The 15,471-nt window shown below is 42.4% G+C and overlaps 1 protein-coding gene across 4 annotated transcripts in view; it reads left to right on the forward strand.

The window, feature by feature from the left end:
• Window positions 1-15,471, forward strand: part of LOC309497982 (uncharacterized protein) — a 70,594-nt gene that overhangs the window by 52,771 nt on the left and 2,352 nt on the right. The window contains exons 2-7 of one of the 4 annotated variants that reach the window (XM_082168464.1): window positions 10,911-11,010; window positions 11,170-11,281; window positions 12,371-12,606; window positions 12,796-12,868; window positions 12,988-13,078; window positions 13,866-13,975. In XM_082168464.1, coding sequence (XP_082024590.1) covers window positions 11,179-11,281; window positions 12,371-12,606; window positions 12,796-12,868; window positions 12,988-13,078; window positions 13,866-13,975 — 613 coding nt within the window. In that variant the 5' untranslated portion in view covers window positions 10,911-11,010; window positions 11,170-11,178. Of the gene's footprint in view, window positions 1-10,910; window positions 11,011-11,047; window positions 11,282-12,370; window positions 12,607-12,795; window positions 12,869-12,987; window positions 13,079-13,865; window positions 13,976-15,471 lie in introns of those variants that run through there. The other 3 variants (XM_082168465.1, XM_082168463.1, XM_082168466.1) reach the window with 3 other exon arrangements.

The raw sequence follows: 15,471 nt of genomic DNA on the forward strand, positions 1-15,471 counted from the left end.
ATGTTTAGATTTTTTTGCACCCTCAGTTTCCAGATTTTCAAATAGTTGGATCTCGAGCCAAATATTGTCATATCCTAGCAAACCATACATCAGTGGAAAGCTTATTTATTCAGCTTTCAAATCCCAATTTCAAAAAATTTACCCATGTGACTGGTTTTGTGGTCCAGGCAGGGTCACATATCAAGCCTCGGTATTTCTTTGAATTGGTTACTTTTCTTTTTATAATAAACACAAATGTAAAGGTAAATACAACTTAATTATTAAAGTATAAAATACAATCATCATGCTTTGAGTCAGAGGTGTAGTCAGCTCTGGGCTTCTAGGTGTTGGGGGTTTAATGACACATCAATAACTGTGTACTCCTGTTGTTAAATAATTACTCCTGTTTTCTCCCCCTTCTGGAAACAGCTCATAATACTACATGTTTAACCACATTACTTATTGTGATGTGCATTCTTTTGCTATACTATAAATAGCTTTTAGCAACTGTAACCAGCTGTTCTCAGTCTGGTTGGAACATTTTGCCATCTACAAAGCAAGATTTCTGTCTCTCTAGCTTTCTCCCATGTCTCAACCACTTGCTTTGTGTCATTCGTATTTATTTCACTATGTTATGATGACCATATACAGTGCTAAGCATAAGTTTAGACACCCATGCTAAAGTTGACTAAAAAGAGGAATAAAAAATCATCTTTAGGAAATTGAACTTAATGCCTTAATTAAAAAAAATTGGAAAAATCCAACCTTTAAGGACACCAATTTTCTTTGTGAATGAATAATGTATCGTAAATAAATAATGTTCTTCCTTAAAATACAGGGTGCATAAGTCTGGACACCCCTATGTTAAATTCCCATAGAGGCAGGCAGATTTTTATTTTTAAAGGCCAGTTACTTCATGGATCCAGGATACTATGCATCATGATAAAGTTCCCTTGGCCTTTGGAATTAAAATAGCCCCACATCATCACATAGCCTTCACCATACCTAGAGATTGGCATGGAGTACTTTCCATAAGATCATCTCTCAATGCAAATCAAACCAGCTATTAGGCTAACTGAAATAAAACCATGCCAATCTCTAGGTATGGTGAAGCCACATCCTGGATCCATGAAGTAACTTGCCTTTAAAAATAAAAATCTGCCTGCCTCTATGGGAATTTAACATAGGGGTGTCCAGACTTATGCACCCTGTATTTTAAGGAAGAACATTTATTTATTTACGATACATTATTCATTCACAAAGAAAATTGGTGTCCTTAAAGGTTGGATTTTTCCTAATTTTTTTAATTAAGGCATTAAGTTCAATTTCCAAAAGATGATGTTTTATTCCTCTTTTTAGTCAACTTTAGCATGGGTGTCTAAACTTATGCATAGCACTGTATACGATGCTAGAAATACCCAGCTGTTTCCAATTCTAACCTTTGTTTCTTTAATTGTGCCTTTACTTGCTAAATGGCCCAAATTCAATGCCTACTACCATACAGTATATACCAGCAAGTTACTTTGTTTAATGTCTTGCAGATATTCATTGCATTTAATCCACTGTAACCCAGACCATAAACAGTCATGTGCTCGCCTGAAGCTTTAGAAGCTTTTCTTTATCTTATTCATAGTTTTATTGTTAATTTTCTTCTGTCACATTGTTTTTTTTTATAGCAAGGATCAAACTAATTTTATATCAGAGGAAAGTTTCTGTCAACCATCCTAACTTGTATTATTCTTTTTAGCTCTTTTAATAGTTAATCTCCATGTAACCTTATTCAGACATTTTTTACCTAGTCACTTTGCAAGCAGCATTTTGTTAGATTTTCAGTTTGTTAAATAAATGAAATTAATGTTTTTAATTTCGCAGCTATTATCGCATCTTACATGCAACTTTTATTAGTAGGCTATCAACAGCTGTATTGCATTTCCATATCTTAATACTTTATGTAAAATAATTTCAGTTAATCAATATTCAAACTTTTTCTTTGTTTTCCTAAATATCCAAAAATTTTCCTAAATTCATCCATCCCCTCTCTCTCCCTCTCTCTCTCTCTCTATCTCTCTATCTCTCTCTCTTCCTCCTGTTTCTGAGTGGCGTTGATCTACTCCCGTGAGCTCTGTGTACCGGGCTGTGCCTGACTCCCTTATCTCTCTAACCTGCATTTTATAGGTTTTTCTGTTGAAAACTTCTTGTATTTCAGTCTCAGAGCTCTCAGTCTTCATTTGTTTTCTACTTTCAATCTTATTTTTTACTAACCACTGTAAAAGTGTGTCTATTTATACAACAATGTATTATATAACAAGATGTATCCGTTTTGAGAACTTTTCATTCATTAAATTTTAGTGAAACTTTTCTACTGTTAATCAATACGGTATTTTGAATGTATTTCATATAAAATTGATGCTGTATTTATTCAAAAACGGAATTATTAAAATTTCTGTTTTTCTTTTTGATTGTAATTATCTGTAAAATAACAGAGTATAAAATTAAACCAAAATATCTTCATTCAAATTAGGATCAAATCTGTAAAATATAACAGTTCCCTTACGAGAACGTTCTCTCGTACTGCGTTGCAAACGCTGAGGGAAAACTCCTTTTCTCGAGAATATTGAAGCCTTTATTTTAAAACGCATTGCTGCAGCACAGGCGAGAGCGCTGATAGGCTGTGCTGAGGCAACTGCACGAACCAATGGCGAGCAGGCAGAGGCGCGCGAACCAATCAGAGCGCTTGGCGCCCTGCCAGACTCGAGCGCGCCAAAAAGGGCGTGACAGAAGAGTATAAATACGGAGAAAACTCGCCATATGACAGATCTATCTCCTTCAGCTCTGAGACTCACCTCGTCGCTGATTTCTCCGGATAGGAAGCCGCTCGTCGTAGAGAAGCCTCTCAGCGGAACAGCTTTGCGTCTCGGCAGATCGCCAGCCAAGCGTTTCCCTGTGGCATCCGACGAGTATCCTTTTTCTATTATCATTGCTAAAAGAGCAAATCGCTGTTTTCACAGCGCAAGCAGCGTTGTTTCAAATGCCGCTTCCCATCTGCGATTCCTGCGGGGTTCCCCTGCACGTGTCTGATAGACACACACAGTGCGCTGCCTGCCTCGGTCCTGAGCACGCAGAGTCAGCGCTCACTAAAGGCGGCTGTCTTCACTGCGATGGCATGCCTGTGGCAGTCCTCAGATCAAGGCTCGCTCTCGCTACGTCAGAGAGTGAACCCGCCCATCTTCCATCTTCGGCGCCCCGCAAGCCCCGTAGGAAGAAGCGGCGCGATCAGAGGATCCCTGAACGCGGTGATTTCGACGAATGCACGCCGGGTCCTTCCCCGCGTACTTCGCCCACACCACCATCTCCAGTTCTGTTCACTCGAAGCGACCAACGCCCCTCACGTGAAGCGGCGGGACTCGTTTCGTTCGGCGGATCTGCTGAAGACATGGATGACGCAGTTTCTGTGGCGGCATCTGAGAGCGAGGATTGGTCGGGCTCCGCGGACCCCGCCCCCTCCTCTCAATGTGATCGTCTTGACACTAGAGCGAGTGTTGACGCCGAACTTTTCCGTGTCATGTCTCGCGCTGTCGACGAGCTGGGACTCAACTGGCTTTCCCCAGCTGAACCTCCCAGAAGCCGCCTCGACGAGTGGTACCTGCCGGGGCGCCAACAGGCCCCTCGCCAGCGCGCCGCTCCGTTTCTACCAGAGGTCCACGAAGAGCTCACTAAAAGCTGGCGCGCGCTCTTTTCAGCGCGAACACGCTCCTCTTCCTCTTCCACGCTCTCCACTGTCAACGGCGCTGAGGAAAAGGGCTATGTGTCTCTCCCACCACTTGAGGAAGCGGTCGCCGCTCATTTGTGCCCTCCCACTGCAGGTAGTTGGAGGTCAAAGACGGTGCACCCATCCAAGCCGTGCAGGACTACTTCGGCTATAGCCAGCCGCGCCTATGCTGCCGCCGGTCAAGCCGCCTCCGCACTACACGCCATGGCGACTCTTCAAGTGTTCCAGGCTAAGCTCCTCCGCTCTAAGGATGAGTCAGGACCTGATCCAGACGCTTTTAAGGACCTCCGAAGTGCTACGGATTTGGCGCTACGGGCTACAAAGACCACGGCGCAAGCCCTCGGTCGCAACATGGCCAGCCTGGTGGTATTGGAGCGCCATTTATGGCTTAATTTAACGGAGATCAGGGACGCAGACAAGACCGCCTTCCTCGATTCTCCAGTCTCCACAACTGGTCTCTTTGGCCCATCTGTCAGCGGCTTCGCAGAGCGTTTCACCGAGGCTCAGAAAGCTTCAAGTGCTATGAAGCACTTTCTCCCTAAACGCTCCAGCTCGGCTTCACGGCGCCCCAAGAGCACGCCGCGGCCGGAAAGGTCAGTGCCACAGGTTCACCAGCCCCGCCCAGCGGCTGAAACCAGCCAGCACCTGAAGCCCGCGAAACGGTACCCGTTCCCTAAGCGCCAGGGGCCCCGGCCGAAGCTCACGCTCGACCATGAGCCCAAAAAGCCGTCCTAGCCGGCAGAAAGAGGGGTCTATGTCCCGCCGCGGCCGGACCTGCCCCGAAGACCGCTCGAGTGCTGCTCACAGCCCCCTCTTCAGCTCAGGCGGCTGGAGCAGTTTTAAATGCAGAACATGGGCCCGTCATCTGTCACGCACCCCTGCACCCAAACGCTGTTTTAACAGCGACCTACAAAAAGCACAAATCGAGCAAAATTTCTCTCTTAAGTTCATGTCAGGTCGAACCCCCGACTCTGGGCGTTCCGACGTCAGATATGATCATACCGCTGGCTCAGCGGGCTCTGGCTTGGCAGGCCATCCCCGGAGTTTCAGAATGGGTGATGAACATTATAAAGCGCGGTTACTCGCTTCAGTTCGCCCGCAGACCTCCGCGCTTTCGCGCTGTTATACAAACCTCAGTAAAGAGCACGTTGTCCCACGTCCTCCGCACCGAAGTGTTATGTCTGCTGGCGAAAGGGGCTATCGAGACAGTCCCCGCGTCACTAAGCGAGTCAGGGTTTTACAGCCGTTATTTTCTTATTCCAAAGAAAGACGGCGGCCTGAGACCCATTCTAGATCTCAGACATCTGAACAAGGCCCTCATGTCACGGCCGTTCAGAATGCTTACGACCAGACACATCCTGGCGCAGATTCGCCCAGGGGACTGGTTCTTTTCAGTAGATCTAAAAGACGCGTATTTTCACATCCAAGTGAACCCCCACCACAGGCCATTCTTGAGATTCGCCTTCGAGGGGCAGATATACCAGTACACAGTTCTACCATTTGGACTGGCACTGGCACCTCGTACATTCACGAAGTGCATGGATGCAGCTCTCTCCCCCCTTAGACAGCGGGGAATGCGCATTCTGAACTACCTCGACGACTGGCTCATACTGACTCAGTCAGAGGCAACTGGCTCATACTGACTCAGTCAGAGGCAGAGTCCCATACTCACAAAGCCTGGCTCCTCAGCCATCTGGAATGCCTAGGGCTCAGAGTGAATTTTTCCAAGAGTATTCTGTTGCCCAGCCAACGTATCACGTTCCTGGGACCAGTTCTCGACTCTGTACTTATGAGAGCATGGCCCACCTCGGCCCGTGCTCTATCGATTCAGCAGCTCGCCGCGTCGTTCGTAGAGGGCTCCTATGTACCCCTCCGAACGTTTCAGAGGATCTTGGGCCTGATGGCCTCAGCATCATCAGTACTCCAACTAGGCCTACTGCGTATGCGTCCTCTTCAGCTGTGGCTAGCACCTCAGGTACCACCCCACGCCTGGCGCTCAGGCCTCTTGAATATCAGGGTGGACCAGCGCTGTATTCAAGCTCTGGCCCCCTGGAAGGATGCCAGCTGGTACCAGCAGGGCGTAAGCATGGGGGTGGTCTCAGAGAGGAGGGGTCATTTCGACAGATGCTTCCAACTCCGGTTGGGGAGCCCTGTACGAGGGCAGGCCTGCCTCCGGCCTCTGGTCGAGCTCGGAGAAACGCCTACACATCAACTGCCTCGAGATGAGAGCGGTTTTTCTAGCTCTAAAAACCTTCCTTCCATACCTGGCAGGACACCACGTCTTGGTCCGGACGGACAATATGTCAGTGGTCTCTTACATAAATCGCCAGGGCGGCCTCAGGTCCCGCAACCTGTTTGCCATAGCCACACAGCTACTGCTATGGGCTCACACCAACCTGCGCTCGCTCAGGGCAGCTCACGTGCCGGGCACGATGAACACAGGAGCAGACATGCTTTCTCGGGGCAACGTTCCCCCAGAAGAATGGTCACTCCACCCCCAGACGGTTCTCCTACTATGGGAGGTCTTCGGGAAGGCAGAGGTAGACCTCTTCGCCTCAGAAGACAACTGTCACTGCCCAATCTTCTTTTCAAAGAACAGGGATGCGTTGGCCCACGAGTGGCCCAACCTTCCCCTTTATGCATTCCCTCCGGTCTCGATGCTCCCTCAGGTCATCGAACGGATCAGGAACACGAAGTGCGCAGTCCTCTTGGTAGCCCCCCTCTGGCAAACCCAGACTTGGTTCCCAGAGCTGATGCAACTGTCTGTAATAGACCCGTGGCCTATTCCGCTGAGGAGCGACCTCCTGGCTCAGGCGAACAGGACTATCTGGCACCCCCGTCCCGACTTGTGGGCCCTACATGTGTGGCCGCTCAACGGGTACCCCAGGACCTCCCAGAGGGTGTCCTAAATACTATTATGGAGGCTAGAGCTCCGTCTACTAGACGTCTCTACCGCCTTAAATGGTCAGTGTTCTCCAGCTGGTGTCTAGCTCGGAACCTCGACCCACACACTTGTGAAGTACCTAGAGTACTATCCTTTCTCCAGGAGATGCTGGACGCGGGACGCTCCCCCTCCACGCTCAAGGTGTACGTGGCAGCCATTGCGGCATTTCACGTACTGGTAGCCGGATCCTCTTTGGGTAAAAGCGACCTTATAGTTCGCTTCCTTAAAGGTGCTAGAAGGCTTAACCCACTTCGGCCACCTTCAGTGCCGGCCTGGGACCTTTCCCTGGTTCTACGGGCTCTTAAGGGACCCCCCTTTGAACCACTTCAGTCGGCTGATCTAAAACCCCTCTCCCTGAAAACCGCTCTGCTGTTGGCACTGGCGTCAGTTAAAAGAGTAGGGGACTTACAAGCGCTTTCCACGAGCGCTTCCTGTCTTGAGTTTGGCCCTAACGACTCTAAAGTCTTCCTTAGGCCAAGACATGGATATATACCTAAGGTGCTCTCAACTCCATTCAGAGCCCAGGTTATTTCTCTGTCAGCTCTCCCAGTCTCGGGAGAAGACAGTGATGCTCACACGCTCTGCCCCGTCAGAGCTCTGAGAGTATATCTGGAGCGTTCTGCCTCTTTCAGACAGTCTGAACAGCTTTTTATCTGTTTCGGGGGCCGGACCAAGGGTCTTCCTGTCACGAAACTTACGCTATCCAGATGGATAGTCGACGCCATTGCTCTGGCATACACCTCACTGGGCCTCCCTTGTCCCATAGGTGTTAGAGCTCACTCGACAAGAGGCATGGCCTCCTCGTGGGCTTGGTCCAGTGGTATCCCTATCGAAGACATTTGTGCGGCGGCCGGCTGGTCCGCTCCGTCCACATTTGAAAGGTTTTATAACTTAGAGGTTCCTGCTCTGCAAGCACGGGTTCTCTCCATCTAGACCCTGGCTCTGTGGACCCAGGCTGGTGTTGACTCAGACACTTGGTTGTTACCTCGAGTTATGTGGGTTTATACTTAGGTGACTGGCCCCTTCGGTCCAGCTCTATGTACACATTATGAATATCTCTTTAGGCCCGATGTTCTGGTCTGTGGTATTCTGGCCACTCTGTCATAATCCCGGGGCTCCCTGGAATCTCAGAGTAGCCACAAGACTAATAGCACGGCGTTTTAAAAAGTGTTCCCACAGCGTTTGCAACGCAGTACGAGAGAACGTTCTCGTAAGGGAACGTACTTGGTTACTTACGTAACCTCGGTTCCCTTAGAGATAAGGGAACGAGTACTGCGTTGCCTTGCCGTGCTATTTCTCTTACATCAGGTGTTTTCGCTTCAGTCGATTAGACCTGTCATATGGCGAGTTTTCTCCGTATTTATACTCTTCTGTCACGCCCTTTTTGGCGCGCTCGAGTCTGGCAGGGCGCCAAGCGCTCTGATTGGTTCGCGCGCCTCTGCCTGCTCGCCATTGGTTCGTGCAGTTGCCTCAGCACAGCCTATCAGCGCTCTCGCGCGAGCATGATGCTCTTGCCTGTGCTGCAGCAATGCGTTTTAAAATAAAGGCTTCAATATTCTCGAGAAAAGGAGTTTTCCCTCAGCGTTTGCAACGCAGTACTCGTTCCCTTATCTCTAAGGGAACCGAGGTTACGTAAGTAACCAAGTACGTTTTCTCTGAAACCTTTAATGAAGTGTGCATTGAGAGATATAATGGCCTCATACAGCTCAACTTACTGTCTCTGCAATTTTCCACTGACAACAATTCTTTCTAGCTTTCTGTTTCAGTAAATTTGTTGTTTCACACGGCAGGAGTATAACGGGTACAACGGGGCTAAATGCACGTGTATTTTTGTGCATGTGTATTTGGTTTCATGCATGTGAAATTGTCTACGCATGTGTGAATCAAGTTTTTTGCGTGAATTATTAATAAGATAGGTTTAGAAAGAATATACTATATATAATATATACAGTACAGGCCAAAAGTTTGGAAACATTACTATTTTTAATGTTTTTGAAAGAAGTTTCTTCTGCTCATCAAGCCTGCATTTATTTGATCAAAAAAAACAAAAAAAAAAAAAAAAACAGTAATATTGTGAAATATTATTACAACTTAAAATAATAGTTTTCTATTTGAATATACTTAAAAAAATTATTTATTCCTGTGATGCAAAGCTGAATTTTCAGCATCATTACAGTCTTCAGTGTCACATGTGACATCCAGTCTATCACATGATCCTTTAGAAATCATTCTAATATTCTGATTTATTATGAGTGTTGGACACAGTTCTGCTGCCTAATATATTTGATGAATAAAAGGTAAAAAAGAACAGCATTTATTCAAAATAAAAAAATATTTTCTAATAATATAAATCTTCTTTACTATCACTTTTTATCAATTTAACACATCCTTGCTGAATAAAAGTATTGATTTATTTTAAAAAAAGAAAGAAAAAAAATGACTGACCCCAAATGACTGACCAGTAGTGTATATTGTTGTTACAAAAGATTTCTATTTTTAAAACATTTGCTTATTTTTTTTTATTTATTATTCATCAAAGTATCCTAAAAAAGTATCACAGGTTATGAAAAAATATTAAGCAGCAGAACTGTTTCCAACTTTGATAATGAATCATCATATTAGAATGATTTCTAAAGGATCATGTGATGGACTGGAGTAATGATCCTGAAAATTCAGCTTTGCGTCACAGAAATAAATGATAATTTAAAGTATAATAAATTGAAAACCAATTAATAATATATCACAATATTACATCTTTTTTTCTGTATTTTTGATCAAATAAATGCAGGCTTGATGAGCCGAAGAAACTTCTTTCAAAAACATTAAAAATAGTAATGTTTCCAAACTTTTAGCCTGTACTGTATACTATAGGCTATATAACATTGAGAGAATATACAGTTTGTACAGTATAAAAATCATCCTGTCTATGGAGAGATCCCCATAAAACATGAAAACACAATGTGTGTGTGTGTGTTTCATTCTCTTCACATGATATCATGTCAGAGAGACACGGGATACTTGGAATATCAGAGCAAGTTATTCATCCATCCTCTCTCCCTCTCTCTCTCTCTCTCTCTCTCTCTCTCGCTCTCTCTCTCCCTCTCTCTCTCTCTCTCTCTCTCTCTCTCTCTCCCTCTCTCCTCTCTCTCTCTCTCTCTCTCTCTCTCTCTCTCTCTCTCGCTCTCTCTCTCTCTCTCTCTCTCTCTCTCTCTCTCTCTCTCTCTCGCTCTCTCTCGCTCTCGCTCTCGCTCTCTCTCTCTCTCTCTCCCTCTCTCCCTCTCTCTCTCTCCCTCACTCCCTCTCTCCCTCTCTCTCTCTCTATCTCTCTCTCTTCCTCCTGTTTCTGAGTGGCGTTGATCTACTCCCGTGAGCTCTGTGTACCGGGCTGTGCCTGACTCCCTTATCTCTCTAACCTGCTTTTTATAGGTTTTTCTGTTGAAAACTTCTTGTATTTCAGTCTCAGAGCTCTCAGTCTTCATTTGTTTTCTACTTTCAATCTTATTTTTTACTAACCACTGTAAAAGTTTGTCTATTTATACAACAATGTATTATATAACAAGATGTATCCGTTTTGAGAACTTTTCATTCATTACATTTTAGTGAAACTTTTCTACTGTTAATCAATACGGTATTTTGAATGTATTTCATTTAAAATTGATGCTGTATTTATTCAAAAACGGAATTATTAAAATTTCTGTTTTTCTTTTTGATTGTAATTATCTGTAAAATAACAGAGTATAAAATTAAACCAAAATATCTTCATTCAAATTAGGATCAAATCTGTAAAATATAACAGTTTTCTCTGAAACCTTTATTGAAGTGTGCATTGAGAGATATAATGGCCTCATACAGCTCAACTTACTGTCTCTGCAATTTTCCACTGATAACAATTCTTTCTAGCTTTCTGTGTCAGTAAATTGGTTGTTTCACACGGCAGGAGTATAACGGGTACAACGGGGCTAAATGCACGTGTATTTTTGTGCATGTGTATTTGGTTTCATGCATGTGTGTGAATCAAGTTTTTTGCGTGAATTATTAATAAGATAGGTTTAGGAAGAATATACTATATATAATATACTATATATAATATTTAGAGAATATACAGTTTGTACAGTATAAAAATCAGAGTCCCCATAAAACATGAAAACACAATGTGTGTATGTGTGTGTGTGTGTGTGTGTGTGTGTGTTTCATTCTCTTCACATGATATCATGTCAGAGAGACACGGGATACTTGGAATATCAGAGCAAGTTTTATGGAGGTGGAAATCAGATTCTAACACCGAGTAAAGCTGTAATTTCACGCCAGTCCTGTAGAGGTCAGTGGTGGCGCTCTCGCGCTTTTTCTCTCGTTACACACACACACAAACAGAAGAAGAGATTCTGTCAACAGTGTGGGGATTGGTGAATCACTATTCTCGTGTATGTAACTGATCAGCATTAGTTCTCATTCAGAGATGGTGTTGTCGTCCTCACAGCAGCTCGTGATGGCGTTCACCGCAGTGCTGCTGGTGTTCGTGCTGTTTCCTCGCATGTTCAGCGGCAGCGCGAGAGACGCGCAGTCCTTCGACCCGCGGATCAGCAGGAGAGGTGCGCGCACGAGCACACCTGTGTTTGTTTACTCTCTTTATTGTGGCCTTTTGACGGTCTTTGCTGATTTGCTGCAAATTTTTACTACGTCTCTGGTTTGTGAAGTTTGTATTAACACCCTTAGTTTACTTGTTGTTATTGTATCTATATTTATTTCATTTAGTCGATATTTAATATAATTTTCATGTTCAAAATTATTTTTAGTAAAAGTGCAGATGAAGCGGTCATTTACATTTGTCCATATTTGCATTCATACATGCTTAAAATTGTATCTAAAATGTTATAAATGTTTACGTACATTCTGTACTTTATAACGATAAAATACATTATATTTATATTTTGTCTCGTGCACCCAGCAAACAAATCACAATGTTTATTATTATTATTATATTCAAAATATTTTTTTGTGATAGTGCAGGGCAAGCTGTCATTTCCTTTTATCCATATTTGCTTTCATTGATATTTTACATATTTATATGTGAATTAAGCACGTTTACATGCATCCCGTGCCTTAAAATCCTAAAACACTTTTGAGTTTTATTTTTAGATATTTATATTTTGTTCCAGTTCTCAAATATCCTAATGTTTAATGTCATTTTCATGTTCAAAATAATTTTAGTCAAAGTGCAGAGGAAGCTGTCATTTGCATTTATCCGTATTTACATACAAACGTGCTAAACCTATATCTAAATGTTATATATGTACATTCTGTACTTTAAAACCATAAAATACATTTGAGATACTTTTATTTTATTTTTAGATATTTATATTTTGTCCCAGTTATCAAATTCTAATGTTTAATATCATTTTCATGTTCACTTTTTTTTTAGTAAAAGTGTCATTTGCTTTTATGCATAATTTGCTTTTAAAGATTCTAAACTTATATGTAAATATTACATATTTGCATACATTCTGGAAACATAACATACACTTATTTTTTTAGATATAATTAATATTTTGGTGTTGTGCACCAAGCAATCGAACCCCAATGTTTGATATCATTTTCATGTTCACAATAGTTTTTAGATCGTCTCCCTGGAGAATCTGATGTATATTTTGGGGATTGTGGGTCTGTGTGTTGTTCTGCAGGTCCTGGTTCCGGTGTGGGTCCTGGTAGCGTGAAAAGTCAGCAGCAGTTCCACAAGAACGCAGCGCCTCAGATGTCCCAGAGTGTGGAGAACATGCATCAGATGAAGAAACTCATGGAGCAGGAGATGAAAAGCGACAAATACAAATCCAACAGCAACAATAAGGGCTACGTCTTCACTCTCATGCCCATCTACGCCATCGGAGTCGGGCTCTTTGCCGCTTATAAGTTTCTAAAGGTGGTGACTTTTCTGTTGTTGTTATGCATAATACAGTAATGTTTCTTCTGCATTCACAAAAGGTCAAGGAAATGATGGCACAATGCATAAGAAATGAATGGTCCTAAAAATAGGCTTCGTTATAGGGGCCAAAACAACATCCATTCTTCTGGGTTGCTGTTTGAGAGGTGTGTGTTTTTGTGTTTGCAGATAAAGTCTGCGAGTGATTCTGAAGCACAAAAAGCCAAAACGGCTCGAGGAGTGAAGAAGTCAGAGGAGACGGGTATGTGTGCATGAATGAAAATGCTGAAATTTGCGTTTCTAATATCTCACCATTTATTTCATATACTCGTATATATACCATTTATTTCATATACTCGTATATATACCATTTATTTCCAGAGAATCAGCTGAATGAGCTGGAGCAGAGGTTGGCTCAGACCGAGAAGATGCTCAACTCCATACTGACCCAGCTGGACCCGCTTACAAACTGGTGAGAGATATTTACTGTGAAAGTAAACATGATCACACTGATTCAGATCTGCGTTGGCGGAGAGAACAGTTGTCATGTTTGAAACGGCTTCAAAAGCAGTCTTTTCAACCACACAGTATCATCATTTCTGTGTTACAATCATTCAGATTGTCACAGAAGTACTGGGATAAAAAAAGTTTATAGTTCTGATATAAACACCGTGTACAGAAGCGAGCAAAATAGAGTAAAACACCTTTTGAAAGTAGCTTGAAACACTTCAAATAAAGATTGTATCAATTACACCGTTACACCAGTAGGTGGCGACAAGCGACGGTTAAAAATGAATTTGTCATTGAATCATTCATTCAAGAGATTCGTTCAAAAACACTGATTCATCCAGTAATGGAGTGAGTCATTGAATCAGTTATTGATTTTTAGTCAGATATTTAGTCAGAACCTCTAGTAAATGACATGTTATTTTGTTTAGTTGTCTATTCAGAATTTTGATCTCTAACTTAAACAGAAAAATAGTTATTCTTAATTTATCCGTAATCGTGCAGCTCTAGCTAACCCATGTTAAAACCCCTTCGATTTAAATAAATGTGATATATTGAGTCCTGGAAGAATGTACTTGGTTAAACCACATTCGCATACATTTGTTTTTGGTTATGCAAAAGCAAACAGAGCGGGGTTTGCGGCATTCAAATGGAGACGTGCTTGCACGCTCATAGCGACCGGTTGGTTGTTCGGTCTCATCCGTGTGGGCTTGTTTTTCCACCTGCTGTTTATTCTTTCTGTTGTGCTGCAGTGTGAAGTCTGTTGCCATGGAGCAGAAGAACGAGATAATGTCGCAGCTGCAGTGCATTCGCCAGCTAATGAAGAAGAGAGGCATGGAGTTTCCAAACATCAGGATAGAAGGTAAACACATCGGCTCCCGTGTACAAACCCACACAATTAACATATACACACACACACACACACACACACACACACACACACACACACACACACACACACATACACACACACGTGCGCTTCACAGGACAACGCCAACATGTTAAATGTCTCACTACTGGTAACAATAACATTGCTTGTAACACAGCAAGTGTCACATACAGTTAAATGTATTAAAGGCCTTTGAAAACTTCCATGGCCAAATGAGCTGATAAATCAATGAAGGAATTATGTACTCAAACTCAATAACATAATGCATCTGATTAAAAAATTACACTTTTGAGTACAAAATTACTGTAGTATAAGGATTTTTAGCTTGTTCTAATGTTTTGTTTTATTTAAATATTTTTTTTATTTAAATCAGCTACTCAAATTCTTATGCAAGAAATATATCTATTATTTATCAATTTTTTATCTTAATTTAATCTGTTTTTGCATTGCAGTACTAGGAATGGGATTTTATTGATCTGTATTTATAAATTATTTATAAAATTTATAAATCAAATTGTTCTGATATTTTGCTCCATTAAAAAAAAAAAAAATCTTAATTGGACGCATGTGTAAATCTTTTATATATAGGTTTACATTCATGTCAGTGAGTAAGTGCTAGTATATCTCAATGTATAGTGCAAATGCAAATTCTAGTTATGCATAACTAATGCAGACGACCACAATCAATGAAGCAGGTCTTTGAAAATAATATATACCGTAAGCAAATTATTGGGATAAACAAATAAACGGCCAACTGTAGGTCATGCTGCCATTCCTGTCAGTCGAGTCGAGCAGTGAAGATCATGATGTGTCATTAAATCATGCTAAATATGTGATTATGTGCATGTTGGAATCTTAAGTTTCAAGTTTAGTTAATTTATAAAGCACATTTAAACACAGCCACGAGACTGACCAAAGTGCTGTACAAGACATCTAAATATACACATTTAAAGGGATACTCCACTTTTTTGGGAAATAGGCTCATTTTACAGCTCCCCCAGAGTTTTTCGAATCCATTCAGCCGATCTCCGGGTCTGGCGGTACCACTTTTAGCATAGCTTAGCATAGATCATTGAATCGGACAGGACCATTAGCATCTCTCTCAAAAAAATGACCAAAGAGTTTCGATATTTTTCCTATTTAAAACTTGACTCTTCTGTAGTTACATCGTGTACTAAGACCGACGGAAAATGAAAAGTTGTAAAAGTGGTACCGCCAGACCCGGAGATCGGCTGAATGGATTCGAAAACGGTAAGACTCGACTGTTTAACTCTGGGGGAGTTGTAAAATGAGCCTATTTCCCAAAAAAGTGGAGTATCCCTTTAAGATAATACACACAAATGTAATATAATATACACACATTTAAGGAGAAATGTGTAAAAAAAGGAGAAAATCTTGAGATTTATAGTGATGCCAGACAGTATTTTGCTTTCTGTAATGCCATGACATCCACATATTAAAGTGTGATG

This window comes from Leuciscus leuciscus (assembly GCF_965113295.1).
Source record: "Leuciscus leuciscus genome assembly, chromosome: 4".
NCBI lineage: Eukaryota > Metazoa > Chordata > Actinopteri > Cypriniformes > Leuciscidae > Leuciscus > Leuciscus leuciscus.